This window comes from Botryllus schlosseri, chromosome 16 (genome assembly GCF_051294905.1).
Source record: "Botryllus schlosseri isolate E-star chromosome 16, Bs_hap1, whole genome shotgun sequence".
Taxonomy (NCBI): Eukaryota; Metazoa; Chordata; class Ascidiacea; order Stolidobranchia; family Styelidae; genus Botryllus; species Botryllus schlosseri.
Genome location: NC_137251.1, coordinates 20,353,203 through 20,377,123, shown reverse-complemented (window position 1 = coordinate 20,377,123; position 23,921 = coordinate 20,353,203). Strand labels below are relative to the sequence as shown.

At 40.9% G+C, this 23,921-nt stretch overlaps 1 protein-coding gene across 1 annotated transcript in view; it reads right to left on the bottom strand.

Annotated features, from left to right (window-relative positions):
- LOC145459354 (uncharacterized) overlaps nt 1-23,921 on the bottom strand; it is a 34,252-nt gene that overhangs the window by 3,196 nt on the left and 7,135 nt on the right. The window contains exons 5-9 of the mRNA XM_080338005.1: nt 15,220-15,530; nt 6,327-6,431; nt 5,793-5,894; nt 4,652-4,801; nt 1,857-1,937 (exon numbers count right to left, since the gene is read on the bottom strand). Coding sequence (XP_080194131.1) covers nt 1,857-1,937; nt 4,652-4,801; nt 5,793-5,894; nt 6,327-6,431; nt 15,220-15,530 — 749 coding nt within the window. The remainder of the gene's footprint in view (nt 1-1,856; nt 1,938-4,651; nt 4,802-5,792; nt 5,895-6,326; nt 6,432-15,219; nt 15,531-23,921) is intronic.

Below are 23,921 nucleotides of genomic sequence, written 5' to 3'. Positions count from 1 at the left end.
GGAATGTAATAAAGGCAATGAGTAAGAGGGAGGGCCGTAACAGCACTTCGTCAACCCCCTAAAAACGATTGCCTTGCGCACCCATAGCGTGATAAACCAAACTTCTGAGGGCTTCGCCCCCAAGAACCCCGTAGCGTGATTTCGATGGTCAGCAAAGTTTGTGTGGCCTGGTCGCCCAAGGTACGAAAATTTTCTATGATGCATGAATGAATAGGTGGCAATTACATATATAAGTCGCTATAAACTTTTTATCCTCTCAGCCCACGTATTCAGATTTACCAGTAGCGCTGAGTGAGCTGTTGTATGGGACGATAAAGGGCACGTAATTAATAATTAAACATATTCGGGCGTGCCCGCTGGGACGATTAAATCGACCCCAGACCTCCAGACCGCCCTTCGGCTATCCGCTATTTGCTGATACTAGTCATCTACATTGGCTGTCCATTTACTGAGCCAGCTATTATCGCCTAGACGCGCGAAGCGCGAAAAATTTCATTAATTAATGATTGAATTGGTCAATATGATCGGGAATTGCATGTATATTGATATCAATTTTTATCCTCTCTCTGCTCACGTAAACATATTTACCGGCAGAGCTGAGTGATGTGTGATTGAAAAAGGTAGGACCCCTCAATAATAATTATACCTCTTCGGGCGTATACCCGTTGGCAGGAACGAAACGGCACTTCGTCAGGCCCCCCGAAAAAACTTGGGTCTTGGGCTCCCATAGGGTGATGAACCGACCGCCCCCCATCACGTTGTTCGTTTTGCCACGAAATCAGCTGTACTGTTTTGCGAGCCTGTGCGAAGCGCGAAAACTTCCGATAATTCATGATAAAATCGGTTGGTAACATCGGGAATTACATATATATTGCTATCAATTTCTTGTCCTCTCTGCTCACGTTACCAGATTTACCGGTAGAGCTGGGTGAGGTGCAATGTTCCGTCTAAGCTGCTCACGTGCGCAGTGCTGACACGGTCTCTGCGCACAGAAAATCTACGTTGCACACAACAAATCCGAAGTTATTACCTTTTTTTAGTCGTTACGCACTGTTGTCCAAGCGTCTGCGCAGTGAGTTTATTGAGTGTGCGCAGACTCATCAAAACATGGAGCGAACAATGTGTGGTGTCTTGAAAACTGTAGGGCCCGTAACTAATAATTAAACATATTCGGGCGGGCGAACCCGTCGGTATGACTTCGTTGCATGATGCTATTTCGTGACCTCCTGTCTGCTACATCAAAAAATATAGAATCGCCCAACACGGATATCGCCCAACAGGAATATCTAGTTTTAGATATCCCTATCGCCCAATCGTACTAAACTAAAAGACGCACACGATTTCAAATTGGTATTTCTTCACTGGCATATAATTTTTCCCTGCCAGATGGATTTCGTCTTCTGGGGTTCAGATTGCCAAGACAGGAACATTCGGTGCCAGTCATTTAGGCGCCCATGGACAATTAAACCTATATGTCTTTTGTAGTCTATATATAACGAAGTTTTCGGTGTTCATTTTCTCTGAATACTCATTAAGGATATGTCCTACCACCACATCATCTACTGCGAAGCCATTTTTCTCCAGCGCCCCCCATACCGCCCCCCTGAGCCCATCGCCCCCCCCATATCGCCCCCTGAGCGTTTCCGCCCCCTTCAAAATCGCCAGCGCCCCCTGGGGGGCGCTGGAGGCAAGGATAAGAACCACTGCTATAACACATAGAAGTATGTCCGAACCGGAATTCGAACCACTACCATTAGTGACCTGACACTGGTGCATAACGAACTGCACCACTCGATTCCCAAAAAGGATAGGCGAATTCATTTCAAGGATTTCGAAAATCAAATGACGACTCTTACCTGATACTTTTTCAAAGAAGTTCCAATCAACGACCAATCGATGTTTCCTTCGTCCGTGCAATCGAGCAATATATTGTTTATCTGAACGCAATATTGGTGTCTTGAGGTCAAATGACGTAAACACTCTTCATGTATTTCCCGTACAATTGTGATTCGTTAGAAATTCTTCCATTATGCATACACTTATGTGTTATATGGTTGTTGAGTATGAATTCTCGTTAAAATGGACATATGAATGACTAGACAGTACAGACGAAACTTCCGTTACGTATTGTCGCAAAAATACCTCCTTCGATATCTTGGGTGAAATATCTTCGTTTTATTCTTACAATGAATAATGCGTAATATAGGATGTATGAAACGCTGTATACGAGGGTTGCATTTAAAACAAACGGTATTTTAAAACACTTGACGTAAAACATGTTTTAAACGAATGCCCTTAAAAAATTGTATTTTTTCAAACGTTGTATATTTATGCCATAATTGTGCAAAAACTTCCGACAAACTGGTAGTATAAGCATATGAACGATTTGCATCCAATATAATCGATGTATACGATATGGAGTGGCTGGAGCCCTCGAAATCGTTGTTGGTGCGACAGTTATATCAGGTAGATGTAGATAATTGGTACGGTATGAGTGTTCTGATGATGATGACCGCTGACCGGAAAAATGCAGCATAACAATGTAGTGCTGGATAAAGATGTTTTTGATCCGTTTATGACAGAGGTCCGAAGCCCTTCTCGTCGAAGGAGCCATATTTATCCCATATTTTCAATTGTCAATGTCAATATACTGTGACGCCACAATTAAAGATTTGTGATGTCATGGCAAAAAACTTGTTTTAAACAAGGGCCATCTTTTAAACTAGTTTGTTTTAAATTGATTTTTGTTTTAAATGCAGCCCTATATATACGTATTGCTGTCGCTTAGTTTTACGCGAATGCTAATTCATACCCAAATGGTAGAACATACTGGAAACTGTGAAAAAACTAGACACGGGTGCGAGTTTACCATATTTAAACGACTGGAGAGTACTCAATAATAATTCTTCAACATTTGTGGATATGATACGTAAGCCAGCCAGAAATAAATATACGGACGACCAAATGAGCCTAGAGCTTTGATCTCGCTCAATATCGCTATGGCAGTTGCGTCATATTTTTCAAGACACAAATCTGCAAGTATTGTGAATTAGATGATACGATTGTTATTCAACTTTGGGAGTATACGAATTGAATGTGTGTTCGTATCGACAGATTCAATGGATAGCCAAAGTATTTTTGCTTAAGTTCAAGTAGAAGTGGAAGTAGCCTGGAAACATAACTACCTAAATATCTGGTAAAAATAGGCAAATTATTCGTGAATACTCCGGAACAGTAGGATTATTTCGTTACTCGCCACATCTGGTGACGAGTTTCTTCTACTTTTTCAAATTGCCATATAGATTTTGCCTACTTGTACCACTTACTCAAGAGGCTGTGTTTCAGCCTGTTTTCACGTCTACTTGAACAGTTTTAGATCAAAGTCACTTACCTTTCCCAAGTCATCGGATTTTGAAAAGTAGAAAGTAGTTCTATGTCCAGTAACTATAGTGATATTTTACACATCGCCAAAACAATATTATAGCAGGTTAGAGTAGTGGTCGGCAACCTGTGGTCCGCTAGGTCTAATGTATGGTCAGAATTATAGTGGTCTATACAAGTGCACCTCAATTGCTGTAAACTCTTCCCGTTAGAGTGCACCAAAGTATTAATAAAGTGCACCAGTGCGAAAGGGCACAAAACGCTTCATCACAAACTTTTCACACGAAACCACGGGTTCTTTACTAGAGTCCGAGGACTAATTTTCGGTCCATTAAAGGACATCACCGAGGCCGAAACCAAAAAGTGGTGTGACCTTAATTTACAGCCGATCCGTTGATTGATCAATCCAGAGAAAAGAACAGGAGTCACCAACCTTTTTCAAACTTAGATCTAGTTCTTGGGTACTGATTAATGCGAAGCGCAAACAGTTACTCCAGCCGTTTATCCGTGCTTTTGTTGGAATTTTTCACTTATACACTGAGGGAACTTGGTAGGAAAGAGAAGATAACTCTTTTGGGGACTCACGCAAGCGTCACCGAGTTCAGTGACGTTGCCGCACAGCGTGCCGAACCGCCAATCTCAGCGTCGGGTCTCGGGAATATTAACTGGAATCCCGTTAGGCCTCCGCGAGATCGAAGACGACCAACGTCCATACCGAAAACTCCGTTCGCATGTTCCTTAGGGTCGACTGACCTATGTCGAACCGTCGTTCATATGGAAGCCTTATCCCCTTCGACCTTCAACCCTCTCATTTGAATATTTGCAACTGCGACCGCTGGTGACGCATCTAGTCCTGGTAGACGACCTGGCGTCCGTGGACACCGCGTTGGTGACCCATGGATTATGAAAGTAGATGATTCCCCCGTGAAAAGTAGAAAATCGTAACTATCAGTTTTGAAGGGGGTATCCTAATCCATCGACATAGCACAATGACTAGTAATTTCCTGCACCCACCGAAATGATTCTGTCAAACTCAGTACTAACCGTTTCTCTGCCGACTGCTATTTCATAATATATTTTAAATTGAGGCTACGAATGGTTAGGTATGGTATAGTTACGGCATTTAAGTCATATATGTTCATTGTTATATATGGAAATTGTAGATAGTATAGTATTTTGTCGGTATGTCGGTAATAGTGATGCGCATTTGGAATACACTAATATGCTTCAACGTTGTATCACCTGAATGCCATTCATTGTTGCAACTGACCTTTTTAACATTACGACTCGATATCTTGCGCAACTCATCCAGCTTGACCGACATTTTTTCAATCAATTCGACAAATCTTGCATCGAAAAGTTCCCAGACAAATTCCATTACTTCGACGAGAGAAACCAGTTTTAAAGATAGCGTCGAATCCTGTGAAAAGGAAATGTTCTCAGTTGAGTAACAATCGGCGAACGACTAACTCTTAGAGGTGCGTTCAAGCATGAGATATTAATTTCACCACTCATAGCTACTGTGGGCAAGGCGATTGGATCGCGATATCAAATCAAAGCTTGCCAAACGATCGTTCAACAGCACTAAAGAATTCGTCATTGCGTCATAAATAAATCGACTAGAACGTGCAAAGTTTAGAATGTCTGACTTGATTAAATTTGATGCCATTGCTTGGCTCACGTCTATACTCATCGCATGCTGTAGCGAGTGATATAGTGTGATGGAAGATGATAATATATATATTGCAAACTTGAAGCAACATGGTGACCAACGACCATGTTCCATAATACTGTTGCAAAGTGAAAGAGGCTATCGTCATTTTAATCGACTGTATGGGCGTGCTCAATTATACATTATGTATTTACTCGAAGTCGCATCTGTTAAGAGTAAGACGCGATAATGATGCTGTCAAATACCGGAAACTGCCGTAAAAGTGTTTTAGATAAATCGTAATGAGAACCTTCTCCAGAATACAGTTTGAATGCTCTCCCGCCCCAACACACACAACAAATTGTATCGGAAAAATGTTACATAAGTGGTAGGAGTCCTGTACTATGGACAAAGCGATTTTCGAAAACCACAACTATTCTAATTTTAGACGATGTATGCTAAAATCCCAAATGGACTTGAACCTCGATGCACACTACAGTGCCAGCAGATAAAAGAAAATTTACATAAAATATTTGCCCAGGTTCTTTGCTTATTATTCTCGACATAAGCATCCCGTCTTCAAGACGCTCATAGTTACGTCACGCACAAAAGCCTGGTTATACTACACTGCGAAGTCACTGCTCTACGTGCTTAGTGTAGCTTTACAGCTTCGTAAGTAGCAATGTCCGTGAAATGAGAGAAGGTACATTGCAATCATTAGTATGGGCTTGTCGTCAAAGGAATAATAGTAATATCCGACCTTGATCTCGAAGTGTCCTTCGGCCCTGCAACTTCTTATCTTGACGACATCTTCTTCGTTCCTCAATGCAAGCCTCCTTCCTCCTACAGTCAGCTTGACCATCTGAATATTGTTCAGATGTGAAACTTCAGATCGTGAATTGTACCGATCATTTAACCAATATCGTGACGTTATATCAGATGTGGTACGTAGACCTATGAGCGACAATTTCGAAGGTGACATTCGAGCATGTGATCAATTTTGGGGTCAGGGTGTCGTAAGGTTTGGATTGAGGGCTGTGTTATAGGTTATGGTTGGAGTTTGGACATTTGCTGTCGTTATTGAGATATTAATGAGACGGTGCAGATATCGAAACATCAAATTAGTGTTTAAGCACTGTACGCCGTGTGGCTTCTCGTAAAATGCGTTCTGGTACTACTCCGACGTCACCGATCATAAGCGATTGTTTAGTTATTAGTCCCCATATAATCACGTATAATGACGGTTAGGCGGTTATGCTTGTTAGTACACAACTGCATGAGAAATTGAACTCACTCTCCAATCTAAGTTCCCCGATAGCGATTCAATCCGAAGATGTCCAAGGAATGAACGTAGTGCCGTAGCTGTGAAATTGTTGAGGTATAAATACACCTTCTCCACCTGGAACGATGGAAATATACTATGAAATTTTATAGATAAATACGTGTTAAAACAGGTCCTAAATCAAATCATTGCCCTAATCAATTTACATCACTGTCGAAGGATATAACCGTCATTACAAAGCGATATGGTATAGTTTGTGATATATGGAACCTCGTAAACGAAACAAAATACCAAGTAGATATATTTCTCGTCTAGACGTGATGCGAATTCATTACCGTTATTTATATTAATTTCTAAATTCACAATTTCTATGGATTTGGATTCCAACTACATGAGTCGTTTTCAGATTTACGTAATTGTGCATGTATACCGCAGCACACAAAGTTGGCGAGAAAACACTGTTTTCTAAGCAGTCGACATTCTGCTGCCGAATTGATAAACTCCCGCCTTTCATAGTTAACTTTTCGACTGGTAATTATACTTAATTTTGCTACTTGACGTATGAACGCGCGTACGGTAGTACTTGCGATCTATTAGGATCGTCGAAAAGTTTCCTTATTAAGAGTCCCACGGCAACATAAAAAAGACTGCATTTTTACTATTCGTATGCAATGATGTTATGAGCAATTACGACATAGAGTACGCGCAGACAACAATTGTACGCAACACAGCAGTCCGAAACATGACAGACGCACGCGATTTCAAATTGGGCTGTATTATTCTACTCCGCGAATCGCATTTCTACTAATGTATACTCTGATTGCAAGAACGGGGCTATTCTGTCCCAACTGCCGACCATTTCGAAGACCGAGCATATCAATATCGAAAGTTTTGACCTATACCAGCGACATTTTTTGGTCAAGGTTTTGTCGCCGCCTGTTATTGTCACCGCGCTTTTCCAGCAGTATGTTGTCCAAAACTTGACGAGGTTTTTCAGAGAAACCAGTCCGTCGAAATTTTTTATAAATCTAAACCATTTTTTGTACTGAAGAGGTCGTCAGATTTTCATGATAAAGGCATATTTTCGGCGTGTCTTGCTCATTGGTTATGTACGCAACACCGTGACCATGGACATGCAAAACTATCCACATGAAAGAAGTTCAACGGATATTACATACATATTATCAGATCGCTCTGGTTGAGTGACGACTCAGAATTATACATTTTGTTACCCATATCATACTTTAAAAACCTAAAAGGGGAAAAATTGTGTCACAGTAATTTGGCTGCGTGTCTACTATCTTGGTTATTCATGCTAATCGAACCGTTATTTCGGAAATATGATGATTGTTCAGAGAAAGAGAGCAGAAACTCAATTTTACGTCATTTTTCAGCGTAACGCAGGCTCAGACGTGCTGATGCCATGTATGTCTGCCACTACACCAGCTTACGAAACAGTAACAATTATTTACGATTTTCATCCGCACTCATTCGGACCATGTTTGTCGTCCGCACTACAATTATTTTCATCCGTACACGTGCGTACCATACCGCAGGTTCGGAAGCACTGAGATAGCGTAATGAATCTAGCCCTTTTCGCCATTATGACACAATATCCTGGGTTTGAAACCTGCTGACGAGGAATATCACACACCGGCATTTCAGCGCCGGCCGTAACCTCCGCCCATCTCACACCACGACCTATGGTATCAGGTTCACCTGCTATCAAGTAATCACGATTTCCAAAGTTATACGTGGGGATAAACATGTGGACCCTAAAAACACAGTATGTTGGCAAAATAGATGTTGATATCTCCAGTCGCTAAAATATGTTCTGAAATATTGTCTCGGAAAATCGTCTTGAAAACCTCACGGGGCACTAATAACAGCGTTCGGGTGGCCTGAGTAAGTGCTGTATCGATCATGAATAGGAGTACGAGAAACATTTCATGGCAGATCAAGAGATGTGAGCGTTAAAAAGAATAAGAAACACCGGCCTTGGGATTTTGAGCGAATAAAGTCACTGCAAGGACCCATTCAAAATTCAACAATCATTGCGATTTTCTCTATTCTCCGTGAAGTCATTGTTTGATGATGAAACCACACGACGTGGCATTCGGTCGCGCGATGCGAAAATATTACTCAACCATTGTCAATGGTAATCGATATTCATGGATTTGTGTATTCCTGAACGCAAATCGATGGAAATTTATTATACCTATTATACACTATTACAGTGGTTCTCAACCGGGAGTCCGTGAAGTATTTTGAGGGTGTCAGCGAAGCCTTCTAAATGTACGAAATAGGTAATAGCCTAATTTGTATCTTTTTTCAAATTAGGAAAATCGCGAGGCAGTTTTACTTCGTTACTAGTAGAACTCGCATAAACAGGCCGTCTCAGATGAAATAACCGGCTGTGCAGACTCATTTTAGTTGCTAAATTGCCAATAGCCAACTGATACAAATATTTTGCTGTATAGAGACGATTTGTTGGGACTGTGTGAAAAAAAATAAACAGTTGGAGTAGTAAGGTCAATTACGGTGACTTCGAAATATTTACAAAAATTCTTTTTCTCGTGTGATAGACATAACCATTTTCCATAATAACTTCAAGTTGAGCTATATAGAAATGAACAGGCTTGACGTTATATGTTCAATAAAAAGAAATTGTTTGTCAATTTTTGTGCCATATTTGTTGCGATCCTACCCAAATGTGTCATCGGAAGCGTTACGCGTTGTTACTATATTCGCCTCCACCTCTCTTTGTTTATTTGGATTTTCAGCACTCGTTCAAATCAAATCGAAGGCGCCGATTTTCAAGACACGACCACGTATTTCAAGAAATGCAGTAGCAGAATTTGCTTTCAAATAATAAAAGTCAACCCAATTTCCACATAAATAGTGTGATGTTTTTTCAAGAAAAATCATTTTATTGCTGTTTATTGCTAGCCCACAGTTATCATTTGCACGAGACAGATGACGAGTGCGATAATTGAGCTAAATTTGAACTAAAACTTCGGGGGGCCGGGGGGTGTCGTGTCGTCCAAAAGTGGTCCGTGAAGAAGGTTGGTTACCACTGCACTATTAGCTACAACTCTTGCATATCGTTTGCCCGGATCATAACATGCTCATTGCTCAGCCTAAAAAAAGCAGTTAAAATATTTATGGACTTGTTTGAGGCTATACCCAGCCAGTCTTGGCTCCAAATGTATAAACGGTTTCGAAGGGCAGGATGGTGCGATAGGCAAGCGACTCATAGATCGTGGCTATTGTAAATAAATAAAAAATATTACCAATTCCGACAGTCACGGTTGTTAAGGCAATGCACCTAGAGGGTTTGACGTATATTCTCTATTTAAATTCATCCTACCATAACCCTATACATCAGAATTTGAAATTACAGAAGAATGTCTCATACACGACTGCACTCTATTAGTCTGCTGTGTACTTCCTTTCAAGCCCGGATATTCGCTGGTAGTTACACTCCACTAAAGAGTAAAACAATTCGACCATATAAATCACAAGATTTAGACGCAAAGTACATGTATTTGATGATGAACAAAATATGTTATTGCTACGCTTCAGTGCCTCTCAAACTGGGGGCGTGAAATCATCTGAACGGGCCGCGAGGACGCGTGAGAGAAATGATGTTTGTTGGATTCGAATTGGGTTTAATTTATGCCTAAACTTACAAGCTTCAACAACGGCAATACTTCTAGTTGGATTACGATTTCATATGCCACAGTGGCGTAGTATACCATCCACACATCGATGCCAGATTTTGACTGATAACTGAGTGACTGACATTGCTTTTTGATTTAGCCTGTTTTCAGGTACGTTTAGTGAAGCTCAAGTCCGGTAATAGAAGGGATTCGACACCAATATCGCTTATATCTATAAGCTACGTGCTACCTGCATACAGTGGCGTATCCAGGGGGGGGTTTTAGGGGGTCGGAACCCCCCCTTTTCAAAATCCTAAAAATTCATGTTAAATATAGCCTCTAATATTTGCTAATTTATTAGTTCAACATATTCTTTACGTATGAGAAGGCGAATATGGCGTCTTAATGTTATTTAAGGGGACTAAAACCCCTACAAATTATTGGAATTATGCGCCGAATTAGTCGAAAGGATAAAATAGGTCGTTATATTTCGCTAATTGCGTACGAATTCTGCGCTTGTTCAGCTACATTTCAGCTGTGGCAGATGCTGACGTTCACAACTTTCTTCCCTCGATTTCTCTCTCGCCTTGCTAAAACGAGAGACGCATTTTAGGAAAATCTAATCTAATTGGCCGACGCGATACCGCCGATACAAAGTTGTCGGCAATGAACATCGCCCGCGAATTCGCTACACCTGCTCGCCTTGAAATCCTAATTAAGAATTGCACGGCGTGTTGATTGATCAGCGAGACGCAGACACGGCGGCGCCGGTACGACAATGCTGTTCTCAAATCCACATTGTCTTCGCGATTATCGGCGAGAAATGCCCTACGATTGACATTCACATTTCAAAATACAAGCCTAGCAATCCACGTTCTCGATTGTTAGGTGGCTTGCTGTCGTCCAAATACAGGCCTATGTCGCCGCTGAACGGGAGAATTGAGTAGGCCTATTAGTAAAGTTAACGTAATGATATCGGCTGACAAGGTCCTCTGTCGCTCAAGTTATTATCCCAGTGTGTACTCTGTATTAATAGAGCGACTTGCGTGCCTGCAATTAAGGGCTAATTATCTTCGCGCGTACTACACGCTCAACCGTGCGGCTAGTAAAGCCATCGAAATGCACACATTCGTGTGCAGCTGTACACTCCACACCTCTCTGTGGCGATCGCGATCGCCCTCGTGTATGCTACCGCACTATTCCGCGCTTGTTCGTCCGCTGCGATACTACCGGCTGTACGCATAATATAGTCAAAACCTAACAAAATCGTGCATCTCTGGTCGGAACTAGGCGCTTGGAGACCGGCGGCGTTAGTCGGCTCATGACTAAATGTGAGCATTTACGAATTTCGTTCAATCATAACGTAAAAACACGAAATTTCAGGCATTGTCTATCGAATTCGTACATCTCCCACTCACCGCAAATCTCTTTTAATTATTGAACTATAATATATCGTAAATATTCGCCTTGGCGTGTAGACGAATGATCGTAATTATGACGTCATAATAGGTGATTTCACTCAAAACCCCCCCCTTTTTCGCGCTCTGGATACGCGCCTGCCTGCATATGATTAATTTTGACAAAATATTCAACTGAAATCATTTTTTTCGTGGATATACTTGCAGCTCATAATTATTACTTTGTGTAGAGTCCGAATTTCATATTAGAGAAGTCTCGCAACAGTCATAACATTACATGCCAGAAACTATATGCATTGGAATTGCTACCATTCTGGTTTCTGTATTTAATATTTTTTCGGATATGACGATAAGGGCGCGCGGAATTTTTCACTATCATCAAGGGCGGCGTGTCTAAAAAAAATTAAGAACCGCTCCACTAAATTATTGGGCAATTGCTGAGCCTGAGAGTAACTTGAAGACTAAGCAAGATCGGTTCGCAACGCATTGCGAACTCGCAGTAAATGCGGAAATCTAGCAGTATCTAGGTATTTATTTCGTCGATATTAAAGGTGTTTCGGAGTGTATATGACTATGAATTTTAATTCGCAATGAAGAAAATGATGCATTCTCGTAATAGACGACATTTTAGATGTATTTTATTATAGTTGTATCCGAAATCGACTGTGGTTTCGTATTTAAATACGACAAATTGATTTTCGCAGAACAAGAATTCATCTGTAAATCCTATAAAGTTAAATATAACGGTATATAACAACAAATTCGAATATAGTTCAATATCTATGAAAAGGCAAATCTATCTCATTCGTGGGCCCCTGCAAATCGCTGGCTCATAATGACTCATCTGAATCACTGGTTCTTGACCTTTTTTCATCCGGCACCCCTTTAAAAAAATTGCGTGGGTCTGGCGCCCCCTTATTTCACGGACTGTAATAAAAAACAACGGGTATGTGGTGAAAGTCCGGACGGTCTTAACGGGTTGGGACTTTACTACGGGAATATTTAGCGCTTGAATCGTGCCCGAGGACCACTCCAATCATATACGATATATTATTGTATGTGCTATATTCAGGATCAAATCAAGGTTGATATTTATCACAACCATCGGGTACGGGCTCATACCATCTTCTTAGCGCCCGATGTAGACATCCCGAATTCACCTCTGCGATTGTCAATACGATATTTTGTTTTGTTTTATTGCTTTATGTGACTAGCAGTGTTAGGATCAAGTCACTACCTTCGAGTCACGAGTCATCGCGATTCATTGCACATTTTGACTCGCGTCAAGTCAAGTCAATCGATTTTTGAAGGTGACTCGTGTCGAGTCTAGTCAAGACAATTCAACTGACAAGTCAAGTCACAATTCACGCCAAGCGGATTTTACAAGGCCTAATCACGTCATTGCATTTTGATAGCCGTTTCGAAGTTGTCATTTGTTTTGAATCGAGAAACGAATATAGAGGTAAATAAACATGCAAAAAGGCATCCTATTGCTCACACATACGTAGAACTGCTAATCTAACTATAAGAAACTGTAACCTCAATCTGAAATTATCAGTCAAAATAGAGGATGGAATACGAAACTTCAGAAGGTTGAAGCGAATTGATATGATGCAAAACACTAGCCCCCTACACAAACACATTCGTGATATACAATTTAAGCCTGCGCCGATTATTGACGACGAGTAATATAAACTAGTAAACTATATTAAAATTCGATTTAAATCATACAAGAGGTTTGTTTAAAATGGGTAACGAGCACAATGACCAACAGAGATAGATACGTTGCCATTAGATTACTTTACTACTAGTTTCCGACAACGTAAGCTGTAAGCTCTGATCACTCCGTTTGCGGTCAATACACTGGTGATAGAACAATGGGGGCTCAGTAAAACGCACAATAATTCAGTGATTGCTTTATCTCACAAGTCACACTAGCGCAGTGCTCTTCAACCTTTTTCGACGTGGTACACCCTTTTAACGTTTGCTCAAAACTCGTACACCCCTGTTCATTAGGGGTCTTCAAAAATGACTTTCTCCCTCAAATTGTACTGGCTACTTGATAAAATTGTTATGTTACCTAACTTAAGCATACACACCAAATTTGGTTCAATTCCAACCAGTAGCCGCATGGCTACGGAGGAAGAAAGTTTCTATTTATAATATAAAAATAAACAACGAAAAATGTGAAATTTTTCTGTTCACCCCACGAAAGTATTAGGTTGTCTATAAAAATGATGTTCTTCAAATTTGGTTCAATTCCAACCAGTAGAAGCGGAATTATTGCCGTCAAAAAATTTGGATTTGAATAAAGTAGTATTTGGTCACAGAGTCTATTCGCAGCCAGTTAGGCCGCCCGCCACGCAAATTGGAATTTATTTCGTGTCAGCCCCAAAACAGCATGACATTACGAACGATAATCAACCTAAATGTAACAGTATTGGGGAGAGAGTAGGTAAAGCTACTGCTGCAGAAGCGGTAATTCAGATCAGCGATGATAGCAGGCGCACCAGCCTACTGCGTATCAGGCCTGCCCCACACCACACATAGTCGATAGTAGCACATGGGCTGCAAGAAATGTCAGTAACCTCAGATCGTATGCCGCTATACACAGTCTATTGTCGCTAATTTGCATCACTAATAACTAAATACTAAATTGCAAATGTATGGCAAAATATTGAACATAAAAGCAGCATTTTAAAACAAAAGGGTTTCGATTTCAACAGGGAAGCTGTTTCGACCCTGGCTGGCTACGTCACTTCATTTATGTGCATTGCGGTATTTATTAACGTCGGGTAGGAAGTACCGATTCAAAAAGTCTGAGCTATCGCGGCGGTTTCCTCGAAAATCACTAAAAGACAAATGACTAGCTGAACACATGTTTGTTAACTGCATACTTTCCAAAACCAAACGGAACCATTGGTCTATTCCCGACGGCTAAATGAATAGGAGAAATATTTGCTTATGACATCACAATCAAGCGGTATACAGTATTACACTTGAGATAACATCGTACCATATTGCTCATTAACGTGTGCGTCAACCTGTACTGACCCATAAACCTGTCGTTGTGATAGCTAGCCATCGGCTCATTGTAATTCGGATCTGGTACACCCCTGTACACCCCATCCGAGTGGTACACCCTTTGCAAATTCTGGTACACCCTAGGGTGTACGACAACCCCGGTTAAAGAGCACTGCACTAGCGTATCGTGTACAATTCGAATATATGCAAGATCAACCATTTTTATCGACACCGTTACTTGATGGGTAAATGTGTAAATATCGCGCGAAGGGCGAGACGAAAAATTTCGAGATTTGACAGATTTCTTCGGAAGTTGATTTGCATTAAGAACTCATGGATAAATAGAACTATTATTTTAATATATAATCATATGCCCCTACTACACCGTCTGCTGCGACGCAATTTTTCTTCAGCACTCCCATATAGCCCTCTGGGCGTTTCAACCCCTTTGAAATCCAAATCGCCCCCTGGAGGGTGCTGGAGACAAGGTTGGAACCATTGATCTAAATTTCCTCCCTTGATGATTTGATATTATGGAAAAGTAGGATTTAGATATCTTCGTATTGAAAAACGCATTGGGTAGGAATTTTATGATTACCGTACCTCATTCTGTTGTTTTCCTGCGAAAGTTTGTTTTGGGTTCATGGTGTTTGTCGACTACTATGGTCATTTATACCAGGCCGATATTATTCTTATTTTCCGTAACTGCCGACTTATAGCACGGCCCACCTCTAGGCTTTTGTAAGACACCGCTGACGCGGATGAGGTGGCGAGGAGTAATATATCAAGAAAGTGACTCACGTGAATTCGATTCTTCAGACACCTCGCCATAAAGAGCAAAAGCTCATCTGTTATACTGCAGTTGCATAAATTCAAATGACCAAGGTTTTGCTGCCTTGTTACTAGCGATCCAACGACATGAGCTTCATCTCGACTCAATTGGATGTCAGCTGCCTTGATAGCGGGAAGTTCTTTCATAAGATGGTCGTCGCCTGTTTCATAGATTGCTGTATACAGTTCCAGACGCCTTCGACTTTCAAAGTCTTCAGTATTCCGGAGTTGCGAATCAATTGATTGAGTGAGAACTCGTTGTTTCTTTGTCAGATCCAAGACTGTCAAGCAGTAAGCGATATCGTTATAATTGTAATGTTTCTTACCTCTTGGTGTACGTCACAATCGGATCATTTACGTTACTGTGGCGATTCAGGGTTCAAATGAAGCGATTGAATTCTGGGACAAAGTTCACACGCGCATGTCATGCGCAAAAATGCCATGTAGTGAACATTGAACAACCATGATCTTTTTGATTAATCACGGTAGCGCAGGTCACGTTCAGCTATGGATAACTAACCTAAGGCTATATGCAAAACACGTCACGGCGGGACTGAGGATGTTTACTCTCTTCGTATACGAAGATATTCATGTATTAGCTGGCGACCCGAGTGAAAAATTTATTGAAACCCATCTGTAATGAAAGCTACTGTCACATCATTCCTGTAATAAAATAAATTATTTCAATCCATAATTATAATCCCAAAACTGAATGGATTTTCGATTCATTTGACGGCTACGCTTATCATTCTGCTCTATGCGTATTAGGGCGGAGCATGGACCGGTGCCGAATTGGATATCCGGCCAGATTTTCTCATTCTTGGCCGGAGCCGGTTTGGAGCCGGATCAGTACTTTCTATGATAAGCCGGAGTTGGATCCGAGCCGGATCAGTATTTTTTACTGGCAGCCTAACCCTCTTCCACCCGCGAATCAATAGTTAAAGTGAAACGTTCAGCGAAATAAACCACATGCTACGTCCAAGTTGACATATTTACTTCAGATAACGGTTTTTCGGACCGGATCATGGTAATTTCAAGAATCCGGCCTAGGATTCAGACCGAAGTCGGACCAGATCTTTAAAAAACACGAGCGGAGAAGGACTAGAGAATTTATCGATCCACTAGTGCGTATGCATATCTTTCAGGGTGATGAGTAGCAGACGCGAGTCTCATTTTTATATGGAATTATTATATGGCTCATATTGAATAGATTACAAATGACATCAATGATTACGTTATTTTAACAGACAGCTTTGGTGCTCTACAAGTCACCACTATAATAAATAAATAATGAATTGGTTACCGTAAATACTATTTTATTCATAATCCAAGTTTTTCGATGGCAATGACTCCACTGCCACACATTTTTTTTGTTATTTATATTTATATAATAAATAGAAACTTTAATCTCCAATAGCAATGCGGCTACTGATTGGCATTGAACCAAATTTGGGGTGGAGGCTTGAATTAGGTAACCTAACAATTTTATCAAGTAGCCAGTACGATTTGAGAAAAAAGTAATTTTTGAAGAGCCCTAATGAACATTAGCAAGACAAAGCGACCTTCCAATAGAACTGATGTTCACCGCATTGACGTAGCCAGGGGCGAATGGGACAATGCCATTCCCACATTTTTCGGGAATATTCGTAATATTCAAAATGGTGGAATATTTTAGGGCAGATGGATTCAAAGTTAAAAAAATTCGCGCGCGTGGCGCGATTTAGTGTATCTATACGTACGTGTCTTGATTATGAGAATACAGTATCATAGATACACTAGAATAGCCCGAGGCCGTTGGGTTGCAGGAGTTTTCAACAAAGGAATTAATAAGAATGAACCCGTCCGAAGTGAATAATCTGCAATAAGCTCATGAATGTATATTCTTATGCCCTGATCAATGTTCAAAATTATAATTATACGTTCTGTACATTTTCGAAGAACGCAGCTTGTACGCAGCTTGCAAATTACATTCATTTAATGATGTCATAAGCAAATATTTCTTATCATTTGACCGTTGGTAATTGACTTATTGGTCCCATTTGGAGCAGAACAGGGTAGAGTTAACATGTGATCAGCCTGCGATATTAGTCTATAGTGATTCTCGAGGAAACTGCCGCGATATAGCTCCGACATTTTGAATTGTTACTTGCTGCGAGATGTTTATTGATGGGCAGTGGGCATAGGTCAAGTTTGGGAACCATTGTGTTAGATGCTGATCCGATAACCTCGAGCCCTGATTAGTATTTTGTATGTCCTATACCAGGAGCGGGCAACTTCCCCAGTTGGCAGGCCAGATATGAGGAAATGAAGTAGCCTACTTGGCTGACAGGATTACTAAATCGATGCATGAACCGCGTGTTCATCCACCTATACAAGGGTTAATCATATTTTATGTAAACATTAAGTTTGAAGCATGGAGACCAAAGCAGTATTCTATGAAATTATTAACGTTATGTACTTTGTTGAAGTCAATAAGACATCTGTGATCGATCAAAGTTTTGTACAGGTCATTTGAACTCTGGCTGCAAGTCGGACACAAAGAAAACAAATATTTATTTATGTCCGAAAAAAATGAATAACCTACAGTCACTATAATTTGACGTAACAAGCAAGTAGTGGAGAATTGCAGAAGACTGTGACCACCGGCCATATTTTCATTTAAGACTAAAAACTGTCTGCGGGCCGGGGCCGGCTTACCCGTCCTTATCCTATACGTTGTATCCTTGCTCATCCTTATTTCGACTAGGTCAGGGTTGGCCAACTTGCGGACCTACGGCCGCATGCAGTCATCAAGCAATAATTATGCGGCCGTCTACACATAATTAAATTAGCGTGTGTTTACGGCCGTCAATATGCAATATGAATTAACGAAATGGTTCTCAAATCTTTGAGAGATTTTTATTCAACTTGAAAGTTTTCTTCCCGTTTAGCGCGACTCAGGGTGACTTGGATTTTCGTTTGTAATATAATAGTTAGAGTTACATTTGAACCAAAAATCAATTTTAAACAAACTTTTTTTAAGCCGTTACGTCAGGTATATTCAATTGTGACGCCATAGTGGATCCACAATGACCGCTGAAAATGTAGGGTAAATATAGCTCCTTTGACGAAATAGGCTTACAAACCCCGGCATATACGGAACAAAAATATCTTTGACCAAGACTACATCGTTCTGCGGCAATTTACGGTCGGCGGTCATCATCATCAGAACATTCATTATGTAGTAATGATCTATGTCTATGTACCATAGCTGTTGTACCGACTATTTCGAGGGTTCCAACCAATGTTTCCTCTAAGCTGCGCACGTGCGCAGTGCGCAGTGCTGACATGGTCTTTGCGCAGAGAAAATCTACGCTGTGCACAAAAAATCCGACGTGATGACCTTTTTTTTAGTCATTACGCACTGTTGGCCAAGGTACCGCGCAGTGAGTTGGTGAGTGCGCGCAGACTCGTCAAAAATTAGAGGGAACATTGATTCCAACCATCCCATACCGTATACGTCTGCTATAGCGGTTGGTAATCGTCCGTAGGCTCGTATAACATGTTTTTTGGAAAGTATTTACACAATTATTGCATAATAATACAACTTAATATGATTTTTTTAAATACCTTTGTTCAAAACACTGTTTAAAACATGTTTTAAACTAAAGGTCTCAAACTCAAATGTGCTCGCGGGCCAGTTTTCCGGTTTTGACGACGCCGCGGGCCGCAGCATTTATAGGGGTATTCTATGTCTTTCCAAGTAGGCCTTATTTGGCGGTATTGAATTTTCCTATTGAAAGTGAGCCGATCCAGCAGACTAACAGTAAAAACACATCGTCAAAATGTGATTTACTCTTGTATCAATTTAGGACTGGTACGAAAAGAATCGTCACATTTATAACTATTTGAATAGAATTATTGTTGTACCTGACATAGATTAATTATAAGATATAGACATCATATGGGTGGACAAATGTATGATGACATCATAAAAGCTATCGGGTTATAATTTTTCAGCTACTATGAATATTTTGAATTTAACAGATTTTTAAATTGAGCATTGTAATTCCAATCCAGGATTCGGGTATACTTCTGATAAGTAGGCTATTAATCTCATAGCCAAATTTCTTCAAATATAGGAGCATTAAAAAATTATAAATATAATATAAATATATTACTGAATGTGTCCTGGTGATTGAAATGTCGGAACGCCGAACGGCCCATTGCTTTTACATCGTTGGAGCGTACCACTACGGTACTCGGTAACTTTAAGTGGCCTTAATAACATGGGTTAGCGACCGAAGATGTAACTAACAGATTGCCAATGGTTGCCATAGCTACTTGCTTGGTTAGCAAAATACCAAGCTGCGATCTTCTAATCCAGGGGCGGGCAACATACGGCCCGCGAAGGGATTTTGTCCGGCCCGCGGACAGTTTTCTGTCTTACATGATAATGTGGCCCGCGGACCCAGTCTGCCGAGATTCCCCACTACTTGCTTACTACGTCAAATTTTAGTGACTTTATGTTATTATATACGTGTACGCGCACTACACAGCGTTGCGAGAGTGGAGCTTAAGCGTGAGTTCGTCGAAGCGAGAAGACTTGCATTATCGGCATTTGCGATGCACTCAACCCTAATGTCGTCAGTGGTAATCATGATTTTTGTCGAATACAATGGTCATTTACACCACGCTGATATTTCTTATTTTTGATTCCGTAACCGCCGACTTGTAGCATGGCACTTTTCTAGGCTTTTGTAAGGCACCGCGCTCGCCAACTCAAAACGGGTCGCAGGCCACTTTTCAAATTTGTAGAGAACGCGGGCCGCATGAATTCAATATCGCGATTAATTAGGCCACACAGTTGAACAACGACGCTATCTCGTCACCTACTCAACCCTAATGAATTGACATCTTGGTAAATTAGGTTTACCGGGCTTAACGAACGCTCGAACGCCTTGAAATCTTAATTAGGCATTGCACCGTGTGTTGATTGATCAGAGAGAACCAGACATGGTGGCGCCTGTATGACAATGTTATTCTTAAATCCCCATTGTCTTCTTCATTATCGGCGAGGAATGGCTTTGAAGAGACATTGCTGTCGTTATAATACATTCATTAAATACGATTTATTTCTTGTATATGTGGTTAAATGGGCGAATAATGTATCGATTCAGCAATCAGGCCCGCCAAGTACCTAATCTTCCTATATCCGGCCCGTCGACTGGAGAAGTTGCCCGCCCCTGTTCTAATCTACTACTATTTGTCGCGTAAATGGTTCTAACAAGTTCACGGCATTCCGAGTCACTCTAAGTCCACTCGGGTCATTTTCATTTTGCCATCGAGTTAGCCCGAGTCTGAGTAATTCTAAGAAAGGTCGCGTCCAAGTCCAACTCAAAAATTTCTGTCACGAATCGTCTAAGGGTCAGGTTTTGTCATTATGAATTGGAAATGTGGCGAAATAGTGAATCTTCCACTGCATTGTAGCGTTTGCAAGTGATGTGATAGTGAAGTTTGGTGAATAGTTTAAGGCTTTCGGTGCAATATAAGAGAGAATTTTCACTTTATAACCTGAATAGATATGTGTGACACTTATATATTGTCAAATTAATAATAATCTAAAATGTCGTCGCGGGCCGCACAAAATGCTCTGGCGGGCCGCATGCGGCCCGCGGGCCGCGTGTTTGAGACCTTTCAAACAAAGTGTTTTAAACAACCATTTGTTTTAAACGCAACCCTAATAATAGTGTCTTCGGAATGTGAGCCCCACAGTGCAAAGTCCAACCACAGAGGAAAATGTTGCGACTCATAACGAAATACCAAGTGGGAAGCGTGTGCGTCTCACGAATGATGGTTTTCGTGGTACCTTTGGGCGTTAATGATATATCTTGACTATACCAACCATCCTGATCGGACGTCAAGAAATAACAATATGCAACAATGTGAAAAATAAAAACCGGATGTTGAATCGTCATTAATTTTGTGCCCAAAATTATAGAAGACACCCCCTCGATCAGCTCTACTGGTTAATCTCATCGCGTGCACTGAGAATGGATAAGTAATTGATAGTAATATGTGAAACGACCAATAATATCGACGAAATTCATTCATGAGGTTGAGAAATTTTCGCGCTCCGCGAGACTTGAAACTGAATCCCAATAACTTTTCCTAACATTTATATTCGCAATTTTGGTGCAAATATAGTAAGCCTGCGGGGACGATATTCTTCTACAGTTAGTAACTTTCATATGCAAGGTAGGACTATATCTCAAGAGATCAGTGATGGCACAGAACACCAAAAGGACTCTCCGCCGTGCGGAGAAACCGGTAGCCAATTTAGTATGAGTATTTATCGTCCAAATGGGCCATGACGAATCTCCGTTGGAATGCGGCCGAATGCTGTATATGTAATCGAAATGCGGCAATGTAAAGCTAAAAGTTTAAACACCCTGAGCTAGGCTTACTGTGGAATCGGTGTATAATTTCATTAGGGGTGTACGAGTTTTGAGTAAACATTAAAAAGGTGTACCGCGACGAAAAAGGTTGAAGAGCACTGGGCTAATATACGGCCTTCGGCACGGAAGGTTGTGTTAGAGATCGAATCTCTGTGACAGCGCGTTTATCTGGGCAAGGTAATTTTGTTCGAATCTGCAGACACACTAAAGTAAAATTACATGAACACAAACTCTTTAGTATACTATGCATGCAAAAACGGTTGCATACTTTTATGGTAGGGGAGATGTGGTACCGATGGATCACTGGGACCGAAAATACTTTGAAAATTCTCTATGATAATTCCATGATTACACTCCGTGAACTTGTCCACAATTGCTTGCTGGCAAAATCTTCCCTCGCATACAAAAAAATTCGACGTGCGCGAGCTATGGGGTCTCTCACAGATGTTTTTTGTTTTGGGGGGTGTAAAGTAAATTTATATCGGCATAAACATTTTTCTTTGTAACCTTCAACACGAGCAAACCAGCAATCATTTTTATTGTGAAGTGCAGGGCTTGTATCAGGCTATATAATGGCACCTATTATTTTTTTCAGTATTTTCCTTGAGTGGAATTTTTTTCGATTCATGTATAAAATTCGTAGGGTGGGGACCGATGATACAACAGCCAAATCAAGCAAAATAATCAAGCATACTAATCATAAAACAAATGAAACATGCCTACGTACAAAAAATCTTTATGTAATAATTGCATATGATGTTTTATCGCTATAACGAGGTGTTTGGAAGTCACACTGTCGATTTTCGGGCAATATGTATGTACCCTCAAATTTATAAGTCCGAGCCTAAATCGAAACGTGATTTTATGATAACATTTGAGTTAATATTTATTCTATTTTTGGACGGTTGCGATCAAACATTCTTCTTTGGCTTACTGTAGCTTAGATTATAATACTGAGCAAGAAAAGTTGTCACATCTGAGGTATTTAGGGTATATGTGTCATAGGTCCCAGGGTCGTGTGCCATTGGACCCACCGGGTGGGGACCGATGACACGTTCGAGCAACAAATTTTGAACGTCCATAAATATTTTTTGAAAAGACGGATATTCATGTACATGTGCGCGATAGGTAGAGCTTGTATCAAAGTGCTGAGCCAGCAAAAGACCTGCTGTTTTCGGCTGAACATTTCGGGGCCAGCGATCATTTTCCAATTTTTGATCCATCGGTACCACATCTCCCCTAATTGCATTTTAGATTTGGATTGTAATTGCATTCTGGGTACCGGGACACGCTGATATTGGTGGCAATGAGTTTGCCGACAAATTGGCTTGTCAAGCTGCCAGGATCGAGATCGAAAATGCCCCTTCACAGACAATTCCAGAAGACATTTGCCACACTGAGGCGAAAGCCAAAGTAGGGCAATACTGTAAAGCGACTGGGAACGCCGAATATCAACGAAATGAGCAAGGAGGTCACTATCGAAATTTCCATACATCATTGACTAATGGCCACTTTCCATCTATGCATCGATATAGGCTCTACGAACGATTAATATTTCGGTTTCGTTCAGGTCATTGCCGCCTGAGTGCGCATTTATACAACATTGGATGTAGCGATACTGATCTATGTGACCATTGTACAGTACCTGAAACAGTCGAGCATGTTTTGCTGCACTGCCATCGATATAATTTTCATCGAAACTTTTTATTAGACCGGGCGCGCGAGTTCAAAATCGCTGCAACACTCGAAAATCTATTGATATCCCCGAAATATTATCTCATGTTGCAGAGTTCGTTCCAGTGTGAGGTACATAATTGTAAATCGGGTATTGCCCACATTGTGGTGTACCGACCGCATATTCTAGTCCGTGACGCACCTGGCCTCAAAGGCGAAATGCGTCACTCCCCTTTTCATCAACAGTTATAATAATAATTGCATTTTGATCGACCGGCCCACCGACTATTTTTCGACCGTGAGCTAAAAAAGGCTGCTCTAGCCCACGTGATCAGAATTACCGGTGAGCTGAGGGAGGGGGCGTCTTCGGAAATGACGGTAGGATAATTATTACTTTTAGTTGTTATTGGGGTGTGGTTAATAATTACTTTGTTGCATGTTGGTATTTCGTGGCTTCCCAGTTGCTATATCTTCGAAAAAGACTGAAATCATCCAAACTTGTCATACTAAACTAAAGGATAAACCTATTTCGTGAGATGCAAACGAGTTCAAGTTGGCATT